The 17,339-nt window shown below is 36.0% G+C and overlaps 1 protein-coding gene across 1 annotated transcript; it reads right to left on the bottom strand.

Annotated features, from left to right (window-relative positions):
* Positions 1-2,626: 2,626 nt before the first annotated feature.
* On the bottom strand, positions 2,627-15,004 carry lpar3 (lysophosphatidic acid receptor 3). The gene is made up of 3 exons (XM_039668686.2): positions 14,497-15,004; positions 12,826-13,590; positions 2,627-3,583 (listed from the first exon to the last, which is right to left on the bottom strand). The coding sequence occupies exons 2-3, from the start codon at positions 13,565-13,567 to the stop codon at positions 3,252-3,254; spliced, it is 1,074 nt and encodes a 357-aa protein (XP_039524620.2). The 5' UTR covers positions 13,568-13,590; positions 14,497-15,004; the 3' UTR covers positions 2,627-3,251.
* Positions 15,005-17,339: the final 2,335 nt, after the last annotated feature.

The following is a 17,339-nucleotide window of genomic DNA, read 5'->3' as shown; positions in this document are numbered from 1 at the left end:
ATCTATCACTATAAAACATGGTATCTTAAACACCAAAACACCATCACCGGTTTCAGACCTATCAAAGTGATCAAATAATTCAACACTTACCACAAGGAAAAGGACAGCGCAAGTTTCCCGCAGACCCATATTGTCTTGCTTGTCTGTTTGGATGCACCGTGTAGACTGACTTGGTAAGAAGGGGCTGCCTCTTGTCTATTTTTTCTTTCTTTTCTTGTGGCCTCAATAGCCCCCTAATTATTCTATCAGTTGGAGAGCTCACGCTAATCACAAACACTCTCCCAAGGAGATCCAACTCACCTTCAGCCTCCACTTGTAGTTTAGGTTATGTGTCAGCACACATGCAGAAACCATATACTGATACCATATACTATACATGTGGGATAGGCTGCAACTATCGATTATTTTAGTAATGGAGTATTCTGTCGATTATTTAATCGATTAATCGAGTAATCGGATATAAAATTGTGATAAAAAAACAATGTGAACAACAGCCTGTAAAGCGACTTAAAATACAAATAATAAGCAACAATAATTGGCGTGGTGTTACTTGTTGTTACATTACGAAATGATCAAATCTTTAATTCAAATGTCCACTTAATCTTTAATATTTGGTCACTTCTGTACGATAAAATGCAACAGCCGCTGTAATTTCTTGAACAAGAACATGTGCACATGCAAATTCGGAGCGAGGGGTTAAACTTTTATTTTGAAATCGCGATGAACAACAATTTGCATATTTAGAAAAATATTTATGTATTCTCCTGTGTTGGCATAGGCTATATTTATTAATGAGTTACGTTACAAATCTTGTGAAATGGCAAGCACTGCGTTGCGTTCCCACTTCCCAGATGAACAGTGGTGGTTCGAGACCATTTCAACTGGAGGGGCCAAGCTGGGGCCAGTTACGTTTAGACCTTATAGTTGTCATATAATTTTCTGCACTGCAGGCATTAACAGGCAAAATACGATGTTTATAATTGTAGAATGTCGAGAAATACACATGCACCTCATGTGAGTGTAGACACTAGACTGGTTTTATTTGTGTTACCCAATTCCTTTAACAGGGGTCGCCACAGTGACGTTAACATCAATAGTAGATAAATAAAGTATAAGTGAGGTATGAGCAAACAAAGTTGGTTTAATTAACGAGGGACACCTAGTTATAATTTCCATTCTTGATTTTAGTTTAGTTTTTTAGCCAAGTACTGACTTAGTCCTGACAACGCTGATTGGGTTGGCTTACTCTGCCTGCTCGAGTCAACAAATGTCTCTCAGATGAGTCGGCAGTATTGACCACTTCTCTGTAAAGCTGCTTTGAAACTGCTTCGTGTCCATATTGTTAAAAGCGCTAAAAGTACTTATTTTGAATAAGTCTACCTAACGACCGCGGTAAAAGTGTGTTCTAAATAGTATGATTGTGTAAGGATGTATTGCATTCACCATGACCTACCAGCATCAGTTGTGTCGCTTCACTGCCATTCACAACTCCTCTCCCTCCAATGGACTTATGGGATAGTGAAGTATCCATCGTATGCGCATGCACTTCAGAATCTCGCCGGACAAAGTACTGTAGGTCATCCGGGTACTTTTTGCATACTTTTTTATGAGCACTGTGAATTCAGACATACTTAATTTGTCACATAAGTAGGGAAAGTATACTTTTGGATGCAGCCTGAGTGTTACGAGCCACTAAAACAAAAGCCACTATGTTAGACGATGGGTACTTTCCTGTTTACAGCAGTGAAGTGACATGATTCCAGTGTAGTTTATCTTTCTGGAATCAGTGCCCACACCGGAATAAACCATCATGTTCGGGCTTGAATACGTGACACTCTCAAAAGAACCTGCGGGTGGTCATCGAGAACGTTTTTGTCCAAGCGTCAACAGGAAAAGCTTGTTTCCCAGGATTCACAAACTGAAGCACGGTGGTTTCATCATGTTGTAATTAGCCTGTGGCGCAACTCCAGGATCTTGACTGAGGAGCTCAGGTGAGACGATGTGCAGCAGCTCATTGCATCAGAATTGCGCAAGTTAGGAAAGGGAAGAAAGGAAACCGGTTTATTCTGTACCCCTGACCCAGCAGTTTGTATTTCAGACCATCATCTTAACACATATTGGGAGTGGTTAAGATGAAACCTTCAATAAGAACCCAAGATTGTTAACCATTTAATATTTTAATAAATTGTTCATATTTTGGAAGCTAGTTTCCACTTCAGAATAAATAGGGGATATTTTATTATTTTAAGTTTTCATTTTCAAATGTATTTTACATGTTAGTAATTTTAATTAAATTTAATGTTGTTCATTTTGATATTTATTTTTATTTCAGAGTTAATACTTATTTAATTTAGTATATAAAATTATATTATTATTATATTTAATTTATAAAAAATAAGTTATCTAATATTTCAACTTTATCTAAATTACATTTAGATTCATCCACATAACTGCAGAAAATACTGTATGACACCATTATTAATGTTTTCCATACTTTTAGAGAACTTAAAACTTCCTTTCTCCCTCTAAAAGTGAGTCTTTGGTGAGTTTCCATTAAAAAACGACTCTTTAATACTCTCATGAGCACTTTAACAACTCCAATAGAACCACGACTTTACTTTTAACATTTGTTATAAAAGACATTTATTTTTTTCACATGAAACCACAGATACAAATTAGCAGTACCGCTATGTATTTACATTGGCATAATTGCCCACTTAATCATGCAGGACCACATAATCATGATAGTAATCGGCAATATACAGTACAGACCTTTAAATAATCATTATTCTTACATATGATGACTGTGAAATGCATATGAAATCACTCAAATGCTTACATTAATATCTACAACATCTACATACATCATTTTAAGATTTATAAAAAAAGTCAAGAGTTTGTTTAAAAGATACAGTACACTTAGGAAGTAATCAACAAGTTCACACAGATTTTACACTGGTATGAAAGCCGCTTCTGATTCTGAAAAACCGTTGTAAATGCTGACTTAATGAGCATTGCTATTGAAGATGTGGCCTGGTGGGTGTAGTACACATCCTCAGACATGTTTCATGTGGGTGACTAACAATATAAGTTGCACAAGTGCATTGCTTTGTACTGTCATCATTAAATTCTCTCTTTGAGTTCTGGTCTAATTTTTCATCTCTGACCGCAGTCTGCGGAAGTATTTCAGAGCAATGGCAAGCCATCTTGCTAGGAATGGTTTTCGTGGAGTTAAAAACGAGATTTCACCTTCAAGACTTCAGCATCTCCTGTGTGGACACCTTGCTGTCCTCTTCTGCATTCTCTTTCAGGCTGCTGGTTGTCTCCCGACCGGAGCCCCGTTGAATGTTGGCTTTGGACGACCTCTGTCGCCTCGTCCCGACGCGAACGCAGCGCATCAGGTTCTTGATGGTGGTCCACATTTCCTCATCTCTGTAGGAGTAGATGATCGGGTTTAAGACGGAGTTGAGGACGGCGAGGAGCAGCAGCCAGCGTTTGAACTTCAGGACATCGCATCGATCGCAATCGAGGCCATCCATGAGCAGAACCACAAGTCCAGGGGTCCAACAGATCACAAAGGCCCCTAAAAAAGACACAATTTTTTTTTAAAATTTTAACACGTATACTGTACATTTACAATGTAAAATGCATATATAAACAGCATATAGGGCTGCAACAAATGATTATTTTGATAATTGCTTAATCTAACGATTATTAGAACGATTAGTCGACTAATCGTCGATTATTTTGCCGGCTTATCAGTAAGTCTGGAACGGTTATTCATCTTTTTCAATTAGTTAAAACATTGAGTTAACATACTGTATTCTTACTCTAATATATTAAAAATGAAAATCAGTTCAGCTTTTGAAATAGTTGTTTTCCCGTCAACTATTCGCGCTGTTTTTTCTTTTACCGCAACAGCAAGGGCTGCATTACACTCTAGCGCCACAGTGCCGTAGGCGGTCAAATCGCGATATCGCACGGCCTTACATTAGGTCACGTGAGATCAAACGAGTACTCAAGAACAAAGATATTTGTCGACAATTTTTTATTGTCGACGAATCGTTTCAGCCCTAATATATAGCTATATATATATATATATATATATATATATATATAGCACTAAGGATGGACTTGCTACTGCTAATAGATACACCGACACACTGCTGTGAGCAAGCATGTAAGATATGCTGCTGCTGCATAAATAGACATACCAAGTGGATGCTGCACATTGGTGTTGTTGAGGAGATCAGCCTGAACTAGGGTTTCATGACTGATCTAGATATATGTGATGCGATCTGGGAAAACCCACCACATGGTCAAATGTGACATATTACAGGTTTTGAGATCATATTAAAGCTGGGTTCTAGTCCTTTCCAAATCTGTTTTTATTTCTTTTATTGTTTGTCTGTAACAAAGTCCTGAAGTCCGTTTCAGAAACGGAATTTTGAGAAAAAACAGGTTTAATTAACGGTCACGTCCTGCTAGCGGGACGACTGGCGCTCCTTTTTTTCGTATCACATATTTTAGTAATAATCATAGATTAGGTATCATTCGAAAGCTTATACAAACTCAAAATTCAACAAATAAAATATTAAAATAAAAACAAATAAATAAAAACTTGCGTGCCGTTGTAGTTTACACAGAACTGGCGGGACCTTTATTCTGTTATGTGGTTTATTTTGATAGGTGAACTGTCTTTGTAGTGTTAAGATGACAGCTAAATGGCGATTTTGTTGTTTTTTGCCTCTCTGCTACGCCATGCATGTTCTTAAAGAGAAAGACAATTTCAGCTTGCCAGTATAAATCTATTTTTCTGCACTAAACTAGTGAATTTTCCCAAGATATTTTCAGAGATGATAAGCCAGATGTTATAGAATAATAATTCACTGAAAACCCAATTTTGACAAAAAAGACTGACATTCGATCTGTTTTTAGACCTTGAAACGTACCAGCGCGACATCCGACGGGTTTCCCTAGATCGCATCACATATCTTCCAATTTACATGTATAATTGTGTATATCACACAAACAATTAGGCACAAAATGTGTAAATATGCATACCTTTAAAAAGTATACAAAAATATATGCATAATCCTGAAAATTAAAAAAACACTTGCTGGAAAAAAAGACTTGCAAAAAACAAGTGTGCAAGATCATTTACCTCTTTTCTTTTCGAGTGTAAAAACCTACGAAAAAGAAAACCCCAAAAAAATCTACAAATACATATACGTGTTGACAGTTTTATAGGTTAATTACCTAGCCTTGTGTTGTGAATCATTTTAAGGAAATGAAAACAGAGAAAGTTGTCATTGGTTTCTAGTGCAAGCAGGTTCCACAATTTCTCATAAAAAGTATGGCTTTGCTGCACCCCTAAGTTAAACCTTTAACACAAATTGTTATCTTGCACTGCTGTAGACACCGCAGTGATTTTTTTCATAGTGTGTTTTAATTTAGAGAATGCGTTTCTCTGCCCCAACATGTTCAAAAAACTCTTTTCCGAGCTTCGATATGGTGACTCACAGCAACAAACCAGCCTTTAGTCGCAGTTCCACTTAATTCTTTCAAGCACCATCAAGTCCTGCCTGCACCACAAAACAAGATTAGACAAACAGGACGGATCTCAGGTGGAGAGCATGTAGCGGCATGTCTTTCAAGGTCGAAAACACTCGTGTGACTATAATGAACAAAGGAGATGGTTGTTTGCAAATGGCAGAGCTTCTCCTGAAAACCAATCTCTGGTTTTACAGAAAAGTAGTTTTCTTAATATATATATATAAGTTCTGTTTTGCAAACATTATTGGTACACTGTAAAAAATATATATATATATTTAAAATTTAAAAGTTCCTTAAAATTTTAAGTTCATTGAAATGGAAAAATTGAGTTAATACAATGAAGGAGATTGATGTAATCATCAGAAACTCAAAATATTATGTTATCTGAACTACATACATTATCTAAGTTGATTTGACGAAAGAAAAATGTTGTGATTAAAATCATGAAAATATTTTGCAGCCACAAACTGAGTAATTGACCAAACTAATGTTACGCTTCATATAAAGATTGTTGGTAACACTTTCGAATACTGTTCCATCATTAATGGATAGTAAGTGATAGCGCTCAGTTGAATGTGGTTTTTCACTATTATAGTTGATCAAAAACTATTTTTTCATACCTCCCAGAGGACTACTAATAATAATTACTATACAGGGTCATAATTAATGTGGATAATGTACAATTAGTTCTAAAGTAAAGATCATGGTAACCCACTAGTAATGACTAGTCCAAACTAATGACAAATCCTTCAGAAGGAATTATTAATTATTTGGATCAGTATTCTAATGTGAGGATCATGTTAACACATTAGTAATGACTCGAGTGTTACCAAATCCAATGGAAGGAATTACAACCCAAAACCTTACAAAAAAATAAATAAAATACCAAACCTCACAATGACGCTCAAGTCATTACTAGTGTGGGTTACCAGTACCTTCACTTTATAATTAATGATATATTATGCATTATTCAAGTTAATTATGAACCTGAATATGGTAGTTATCAGTAGTCCTCTGGTATGTATAAAAAAAAATAGTAGCTATTGATTAGCTAATATTGAATACCCATCCTTACATTTGGTACGTTTTGTGATCCATGTACACACACACAGTACTGTCCAAAAGTCTTGGGCACGTTAGTATTTCCACCCTAAATAAAATGGTTAAGCCAGTTATTTACAGTATATCTCTTCATTCTCTTGCTGTAGTGTGTCATCGGACATATTCATTCATTTTCCCATTACTTGTAATAATCCAGTGATATTATTTGTATGTTTGTATTTGAGTCTGACAACCGCTGGAATGATAATGATGTCACCATCATCCAGTCTGTCTGAGATTACATGAAGAAACAGAAAAAAACTGAGATGGACTAAATGCAGAAGAACTGCGGCAACATCTCCAAGACTCTTGAATAAACGTTTCTGCATAAAGATGTTTGCTTCAAACAAGAAATAATCAATATAAATATATAATTCTTTACTATTTTGTTCATTCATTTCTTTAGCGAAGTAACTTTTTAAATATTAAACTTTTTAACTTTATAACTTTGTAACTTTTTAAATATTTTTAAATATTAAATATTTTTAAATATAAAAATAAATATCTAAACTTCCTTGAAACATGAAATACACACTGATTAAAAGTTTTTGTAAGGTTAAAAGTGTGATAAATGTGCTTATTTGGCTCCAGAAGCGCTTACTAGAGAAGGACATACGGAGGTTATGACAAAACCTCATCAAATGGGGGCTCCTCTGTGGGTTCTAGTAAGTTCCCCATTCAAGGGAACACTCTTTCTCTTTAATCATATCAAACAGCGTCTGGAGGAGAACGGCACGCCATGTTTGTTGCAGATGTGCACAGTGGTATAAGCGCTCTTTGCATGCATGAATTTATTACACAGCGTGTTTTCTAAGCATAATGAACAGCAGTGCTGAAAGGGCCGGGTACCACAGGGCCACAGAATCTCAAAGGGGCCACAACTATTTTAAAAGAAGACTTTAAATGTGGGTGAAAACCCCTATAATGGCAGCACGGCTGAAACACCATACAGGCATAAACAACTTTGGCATCTAATGCATGCGAGTCGTATGTGAGAATTCACAGTATTCACAAAACATGACCTACTACTTCTGGCGAGATTCTGAAGTGCCCACGTCGGACACTTTACTATCCCATGAGGCCACAGGAGAGGGTTTGTGAACAATGCAACTGATGCTGATGACAATATGATGATTGTATTACTGACTATTCATTCTACACACATATAGAACATTCTTTTGTAATACTCGCAAAATATGCATTTATTCAAAAGAAGTAGCAGGAACTCAAAAAGTGTACATCAAGTCGAAGTAAAATCAAATATTTTCTGATCGGGTGTGATAGTGTCACGTCACCCAGCAGTTTCACGTTCAGTGTGCACAGGCATTTTCAAGAAATGATCCTGTAATGCTTGCAATTTTTATCTCGATACAAGCTGAAGAACAAAACATCTCAAACTGTCAACATTTGCACAGAATGTAAGCAAATATAGCTGTGAGGAAGTTAATATTTACAGGACAAAAGTGGGCTTTTTTTTCTTTTTAAACAAAGAATTTTCTCCCTTTTCAAAAGAAGAGTCGTGCAACAGATTAATGTAACCTTTACCTCCAAACATGCCACAAAACAACAAAAGCAAGAATGTAGCGTGCTTCTGAAACGCAGGCGTCTGCTTTTATTAGCAGTTCGTTCAAGAAAATAACTGATGAGTAACGGACTGTGAATCTTCACATATCGGCATTATCCAAAGTCTCCCAGACACATTTTGTAAACCTTCAAATCAAACTCGTCAGACCAAAAACGGGGTTTCACACATGTGAGCAATTGGTTTGAAAGAGAGACACGCATCTACTATGAGGTTCATGTTGTTTCTCTTCAAGGCCACAGGCCACTCGCGCTGGTGGTTCGATTCAGATGCCAGGCAGTGTAAAGAGCGACCTTGTGCAAGATAATTATACAGGCCTGAGGAAGTCTGTTGTGCTGGGAAGAGACGGCTCCTCCACTTTGGCCCTATCTGCAATTTGCAGTAGTAAGAGATACTCCTAAAACCAGCTTTATGTAAAAAGTAAAAAGGGGCAAAGTAAATGATGTATTAAAAGAAATAAAAAGTTTATGAAAAAAAATAAGTTTGGTACAACCTTTTATATATACACATGTTTTACTTTCAAAGTCAAGGTTCGTTCGGGTTGTAAAATGTCATGTAGTGCAACTCCAAAAAAAACATATGATTTATATAATATTAGACTAAAATATCTAAGGTTGTGTCATGAAACTCTAGATGTCACAGGCTGAAAGGTCCGTAACTCAATCTGCTTGTAAACACATCATTATCTACAGGGCACACCTGATAGGTTCCTGCTGTATCAGTAGTGAATGAGCTCACTGCTCAACCTTCAAACACTCGGTTAGCATTTGCCTTAGGCTGTGTGTCCACCAAAGCGTTTTTAGCCAGCTGAAAACGCCAGAGAACGTTTTGGCAGCGCAGCGTTTTTTCCGTTAAGACGTTTCGTTGTTATGATACAGAATATCTGCAGCCGTTTGAATGTTGTGACAGTTGGTCGGTGTGGTATTAGTCACGCCCCTCTCCACTGTGATTGGACGGCTGGGTAAAAAGTGACAGTGATGAGCGCTGCTGCGGTTTATCCAAAGTTGAACATTTTCAGTAAAAAACGCTGGGCGCTCGGCGCTTCAGTGTGAAAAAAAAAAACGCTCAGCGCCTCTGTACGCTAATGGCGTTTAAAAAACGCGGCGCTCCCATTGAAAACAATTGAAAACAAATGACAGGCGCGTGGAAAAACGCTTTGGTGGACACACGGCCAATGGACAATGTCCACACTAATACGTTTTCGTTTGAAAACGTATATTTTTCTCTCCATTTTGGCCTTCCGTCCACACGGAGACGGCGTTTTAAGTCAATGAAAATGTAACTTTTGGAAAACGCTCTCCAAAGCTGATAAATTCGAAAACACAGTTTTCGCGTTTTAGTGTGGACTGTGAAGCCGGAGGTATTTGAAAACGATGATGTCAATTCAGTCATGTGATCCATGTAGTACCAATAGATATTCATGTTTACAGGTATAGTGCCTGTTATGTGCTATTCACTTTTACGCTGTTGCTAAAATGTGTCAATTTGCACATTCTTCATAGCACAGTACTGCAAAGATGACAGATAATGTAGTCACATTTGCTGTCCTGCGGCAATAGCTACAGGATAGCAGTTGAGTTTTAGACCAAACATATGGTGACTGAGTGCGACCATCAGTGATGGTGAGGTATTTTGCTAAATAAAATTATCCTGTTAGAAGAATTGCGCGAGAACTTTATTATTTATTTTTCCATCTGTTTCGTCTAGGTGAGTTTTCACGCATGCTCAGTAAGGTGAATTTAGAAGTTTCTCATCCACACTGAAACGTCGGAAAACGCCTGAAAACGCTAGTGTGGACGGAGAGCGTTTTTAAACAAAAACGCCGTTTTCAAATGTATCCGGATTAATGTGGACGTAGCCTTAGCAGTTCAGCGCGCTTTCAGAAACCCCCCACCTTCCCCAGGCCCACCTGTATAGATCTGCTATAGGTAATTCATATACTATGCTATACTGTACAGCAGCAGTTTGTCTTAACTGTAACTTCAGAAGTACCAGACATGTGAGCAAACCCGCCAATCTCGTTGGTCGGATAGGTTTTGATGCGGCGCGTCAAACCAAAAAAACGAACCCGAGGCGTTTTTTTTAAAAATGACGCTTTTACGTGTGCCGTTTTTCGCGTCGGTGTGAACACTCACATTGGCGCCCATTGTTTAGTCATGAGGCGTTAAACGTCGGTGTGAACAGGAATTTACTTCTAAATTCTAAAAAAGAATTAAGATGTGTACATGTTCTCATCCATTCTCATATATTCCGGGTGTAGGAAAATATGTAATTTGTTTTTACATGAACAAGCACATTTCTAAAAACTTGATATTAGATTGCTAAAAAAATGTATCAAGTGCCCTCTTATTTATCATTGGCCTGCCCACAGACAAAACGTCTGGTTGATTGTTTGAACATGAGACTCATAATGAAAGAAAGAAATACAAGAGGCTAAAGAAACCCAACCTTTGAACTTCTGATAGCAATCAGCTAACGCAAGGGTGGGAGGTTTCGTGTTCCGAGTCTCATTTTTAACACCTGCGTCTCATTGCACGTTAACTCTTCAGTTTATCGTGTACATCTCATCAAGTTCTCAAATTCTTAGAAGCAAGATGTATAATGTATATATACTTGATGTCTGCCTGTGGTTAACAGGATATGAGCACATCCTTCCAATCTAAATATTTGCTATGGCTGTAAAAAGAAAAGAAAAAACATCACAAAAATATTTACCCACCCAGTCCCACATCACCCAACGTTGGGTGGGTTACGGGTTTCTTAAGAAATGTTTCAGACCCCACAGGCCTATGTTGTGAGCTAAATTAACATATTCAGCAGTCTGGGAGCGTTTATCACACTTACAGACCAAAGGCGTGGACTTTGGACAGCTCATCAGAGCTATGAATGCTTGTGGGGAAACTATAAACCAACATATACTCTAATTGCCATTGAACTTTGAGTGACTGAGGAGTGATGGTGCATTCTGGCGAATACATACATCACAGCCTGGAATGCATGTGGTGCATCAACACGCTGCAATGACTCCACTTCCCATTTTGTCAGGCTGCTTGTATTAATGTAGTATTGCTATACTAATGGATATATCACCCATGAATAATTCAGTTATCATTTCCTCAACATCATGTCGATTAATCGCGATTAATCGCATCCAAAATAAAGTTTGTGTTTACATAATATATGTGGGTGGACTGTGTATAATTATTTTGTTTATATATAAGTATACACACATGTATATTTAAGAAAAAAATCATTCATATATAAAATATTTAATAATAATAATACATTTTATTTATAATGCGCTTTTCTAAAACCCAAAGCGCTACAAACAATAAAAACAAGTAAAATACAAGTACAAAAGGAATACAAAAATAATCATTACAGTACACATCATTAAAATACTAATCATAAGTCTGTATAAGCAATTTTAAAAAGATATTTATATTTATATACAACTTGTATATAAATCTATATACATGAAAATATTTCTTAAATATATACAAGCGTACGTGTGTGTATTTATATATATAAAAATTATTATATTTTATATAATATAATTACACAAATAAACACAAACTTTTATTTTGGATTCGATTAATCGCGATTAATCGTTTGACAGCCCTAAATGGAAAGAATAAATGTTTCAACTGTTTTGACTATAAAATGAAAGTCAATTGGGTCCAAAACCACAAATTGGACACCACTAAGTTTCAAAATAAATGATTTTGTGTTTTACAGAAGTCAGTCAGTCATACAGGTTTGGTATGACAGTTGAACGATCCCTTTATCAAAAAACAATCTAAAGTCACATCTCTCTCTAGTACTTACCATATCAGTTGTCCACAGAATTTTTCATTTAGCTACAAACCAAAACTAAAATTGAAGTTTGGGATGGGTAATTCAACTCTTTATGCTATTCAGGGTGTATAAAAATACTTCATATTACAGGTCTTTGGCAACGAGTCGCCTCTCGATATTTCAGCTAAGTAGTTTAAATATTGCTATTTAAACTAAAAAATAAATATTTTTGATAAATTGTGTCATCATTGCTGATATTTACCTGCAGTAGCTAATCCATGCTGTGTGCACAAAATGAGCCATCAAAAACTATTAAGGCCAAAAATCAAAAATTATCTACGTTTGATAGAATTTCAGTGCATTAATACAAACTTGTATAAAGAAAGATCCAAAAGAAAATATTTTGATGAATGTTTTAACGGTGAAAGAATAAAGTAAAGAAATCAAAAGCAATTATTTTATGTTACACAGAAGAAAGTAAATCAAGTTTGGTATGACATGAGTTTTTGGTAACACTTCATTTTACAGTGTCCTTGTTACATATGTTACATGCACTTACTCTAGTGATAACAGTAAAGTATGCATAATTACATCCAACTAAGCCTAAACCAAACCCTAATTCTAACCCTATCATAAGTGCATGTAGTTAATTATTATTACTCAGACCTTAAATGTATAATTACATTACAACAAGGACAACTTAAAATAAAGTGCGAATTTTCATTTTTGGATGTAGCCCACTATCCCTTTCGGAAGACCAAATCTACAGGAACATCTCAAGAACTTACCTAGTACGGTCATCACAGTTTTGATGAGTTTGACTGGCGTCCTCTTCCGATTTAAAGATCCTGCAGTGTGCGCCTTCAAGACGGCAGTCTTTTTCATTACATAGATGTATATCCTCAAATATATGCACACCATAATGAGGAAGAGCACCAGGTTGGACATGGACCAGAAGATCAGGTAGCTCCGGCTAAAGATGGGAGCCAGTTTGGAGCACAGGTCAAGACTACAGATGCAGTTCCAGCCCAAACTAGGTACGGCCCCCATGAATATCGATACACCCCACACAAAGGCGATCAACAGGGTCACTCGACGTTTGGTGAGGTTACTGTGGACCTTCCAGTTCATGATGGAGATGTAACGTTCGAGAGCGATCACCAGGAGGTTGGTCAGGGATGCGGAGAGACTCGCATCCAGCAAACCCTGTCGAAAGAAGTAGCCTTGAACGGTTAGATCCCGAGATATTTTGCCTGTATTGAACATGAGGTACACGTAGGCGATCGCGGCGAGAAAGTCTGAGGCGGCGAGATTGGCGAGGAGATAGTAGAAGGGGTAGTGAAACCTCCTGTTTGTCACCACCGCTGCAATGATCATGGCGTTGGCCACTAGGATGAAGCAACAGCAGATGGATCCAGCACACTGAACTAGGATGAGCTGCGTTTGGTCCCATTCATCTGAGGTTATGTTGCTGTTGTTGTAGAAAAAGTCCATGGGCTTATCATAGTTGCAAGTGTTATTTTTTGCCATCTTTAGACAAAAAAACACTATGACTGGAAAGAAAAACAACAATATAAGTGTACTGTCTGAACTATAATGGTTCAGTTTGTTTTTCATGACTCATTTATAGGAAAACCTATGATTTAAAGACAAATAAATGCCATCAGGGTAACAGACATGACGCAATACAGACAAATGCAATACTTAACAACATAAAATGCAACAAATACTCAAATGTACATGACTGATAAACGATAGACTAACTTTTTCAATAAAATCCAAATAAATGTGATTATGGTGGCCCTTTCTATGGAAGCTTGGTTCCGCCATGAAATAAAACAATGTTTTTGTTGTTGTTTTTCTAACTTTCTCTCACAATTCAACTTTTCCCCCTTAAAGTTTCAAGTTTACATCTCACAAATCTGAATTTTCTTGAATTGCTTGTACTTATCTCACATTCTGAGTTTAAATATCTTGCTATACTGTTTTTTCTTTTTTTCTTCTTCTTTATAAGTGCAAGGGAAAAAGTCTGAATTGGAAGGTAGACCTGCTACCTTTTGTATTCCGTGGTATAAATAAGCTTCCATTCATTTCCACAAAAAAGTCATTGTAAAATAAATAAAATTACATCTTACCATAAAAGTATCTGTATTAAATTGTTAAATAAACTATAAACTTACGAAGGGTTTAATAACATTTAAGTTCATACCTTTTTACTGAATTGTTATACTTTTTTTTAATAGTCCAAACAAGTCCCTTATTTTAGCACAATTTTAATCAAATAGTTTTACATACATGTTCCACCTCAGGACACTAACAAAACAAATCAAATCAATCAAAATTTCACGTGAAAACAAGTTTCAGGAGTAGGCTATTAACGTTATACCCTTAAAAGCATAACTAAATGTATGAAACTCGTAGCTACAATAATGTGCAGTGATAGATAAAAGCTCTCTTACCTAGACAGACTCGTCAGGTTCTCAGCTCACTCTCCATTAGTAACGTTAGTCCGAAGTATGGCTCGAATCCGGCGTGACTCCAAGACTGCGCGACTCTCTCGGTGAAGTATCTGCTGAAGTTTGATCTCGAGAGTTTTAGGGAGGAGAGCGGGACGGGAGTCACAGATAGTCTCCGAGGGCGTGGTCAGACAACACTGACTGCTTTCAATTGTGAAAAAAGCAAATATAACATTACGAGGTTTTCTTAAAGGGCAATTAGGCTACGGGAAATTTGCATTTCATCTTATCATCATGAGGCGAAGAACTGTAGTTTGAAGAGAGAAAGTTTCATCGTTTTTTAAAGTTCAAGTGAAGTCAGATTGTATAGGCTAAATGACTTGTTTATGAGTCATTCCAGTGAATGACTTGTTTCAGCGTCTATTGCGTAATGTTACGCAATTTTACTCAGGTGTGTGAAGCAAAGGAGACAACACATCTATAATTTGGTCAAATGTTTTTCAGTCTTAAGATATTGATAAATACTTCATTTATTCTGATACTCAATCTTGGACTTAATTCTTGACAAGAAAAGATGCTTTTTCTAATGTATAAATCCAAACCTATCTATTATTTATAGTCAACTAGTCATTTTTATTTAATTTTGGTGCCATTGTTTAGCCTGTTTTCAGCGGCTTAATGCTTCATTGCAATTGCAAACGTAAAATAGATCATGTTATGAATATATATATATATATATATATATATATATATATATATATATATATATATATATAAAATAAATCAGCATCTGGGCAGGTACCAAATAAATGGCAGATTTCCTGTCTGGGTTTCATTTCTTATCGAAAGATGAAGTGAAGCCATCATCCTAGAAACCAAGCACTTCTGATTTATTTGGTTTTTGAGGCGAGTTTAAAAAAAAGTAGGGGAAAATCTGAGGGCATTATTTAAGGGTGCACTTCCCTTGTTAAAGTGTAATTATACATTTAAGAACTAATATCAATGTTGGGGACACTTTAAAAAGTTTTAATTACTTTTTTACGGAAGCATATTGCATTCACTTGAGGAAACAAAATATTATCAGAATTACCTCATTATTTCAGTAAACAGTGTAGATTTTTTGTTTTTAGTTATTAAAACATACAATTTTTAGTTAAAAAGTACGGAAGCATATTGCATTCACTTGAGGAAACAAAATCTATGTTTTTCTGAAATAACGAGTTAATTATCTCAGAATTATGAGAGAATTTTTCATGGGAAAAGTATTTGCCCTGTTTTTCTGAATTAATGAGTTAATTGTCTCAGAATTACGATATCATTTTTCGTGGAAAAAAGTTTTTGCTCTGTTTTTCTGAATTTCTGAGTTTTTGAGATAATTAACTCATTAATTCAGAAAAACAGAGCAAAAAAAAAAATTCCATGAAAAACTATCTTGTAATTCTGAGATAATTAACTCATTAATTCAGAAAAATAGAGCAAAAACTTTTTTCCATGCAAAATTCTCACGTAATTCTGAGATAATTAACTTGTTATTTCAGGAAAACAGAGTAGATTTTGTTTCCTCAAGTGAATGCAATACGCTTCCATACTTTTTAACTAAAACATTTTATGTTTTAATAACTAAAAACAAAAGTTCTATTTTTGGCAAATGTAAAGATCCTTACAAAACAAATACACCTCAGGCTGAAGGACATATACCTGTACAGTAGATGGCGCAGCTCAAACAAACCTTTCAGTGGTGCTGCCATTCTGAATTGCAGAAGAAGAAAGTTTTACTCTTACTTCAGCAATAAAAACTAAAGAAACACAAATGTGATGTTTATAAGTCATGCAAAAAGACATTGATAATAAAGTGAGATTACACAGACAGGGCTAAGATTAAGCCAGGATTAGATCTTAGTTCAATTAGGACTTTTATAAACATGCCATAGTAAAAAAATAAATAAAATAAAATAAAAACCAAAAAACAAAAAAAACAAAACAAAAAAAAACTGGTGTGCACATTGAGACAGAACAATGGCTCCGATATATTTTAAGCTTTCAGTTAAAACAGCTCAAACATGCATTTTAGTCTGGGACTTGTCTGTGAAACCTAGGGTAAGTATATTTGTGTATTTAATTTAACATATGTAATTATTGTATGTCTGCGTAATATTCGTAAATTTTTATTCATAGTGTGGAATCCTGAATCTGTTCTCGTACAAGTGAAAATTAAATGCCTGCTCACATTTAGTTTAAAAACTACAGTACAATAGCCATCATGTTCACACACACAACGCCTCTGCACTTACTCAACATTTCTCTCAACATGGGGACAGGAGATATGTCAGCCAATACATGGGAAACAAAGCGACTTGGGTTTGAAAATGTAACCCGGATATTTTGTTGTAAATTTAAAAGTAACGTTACTTTAGTTACTTGAAAAAAGTAATCTGATTACGTTAGGCTTAGTTTAATTTAAGTTTGCATAATTGACCTGTAAACAAAGACAAATGTAAAATTAAAACTGTAGGAGGAGTTCGTTAAAGTATGTCAAAAACTGCACAATAATCTGAGAGGAAGTTCAAAATGGCTGACTTCCTTGTGCGTTTAGGGATACACTCCAAGATACTTTTTAATAGGTATTGGGCCATTATACATGTGTACCGAATTTCTCACATGTACGCGAAACATAGCGGGAGGCGGACTCCGTTGAACCTTTATAGGTGGCGCTATCGAGTCATTCACCCGCCCAATTCTGAAATGCACATCAGATGTAGATTTTCGCCGGTTCTGACGCTTGTGCAAATTTTCGTGAGTTTTCGTGCATGTTTAGGCCCTCAAAAATGCGATTCATTTCGGAGAAG

The sequence above is a fragment of the Pimephales promelas genome, chromosome 2 (genome assembly GCF_988280905.1).
Source record: "Pimephales promelas chromosome 2, fPimPro1.hap1.1, whole genome shotgun sequence".
NCBI classification, from domain to species: Eukaryota; Metazoa; Chordata; class Actinopteri; order Cypriniformes; family Leuciscidae; genus Pimephales; species Pimephales promelas.
The sequence above is the reverse complement of the archived record's forward strand: the minus strand, read 5'-3'. Positions and strand labels throughout refer to the sequence as shown.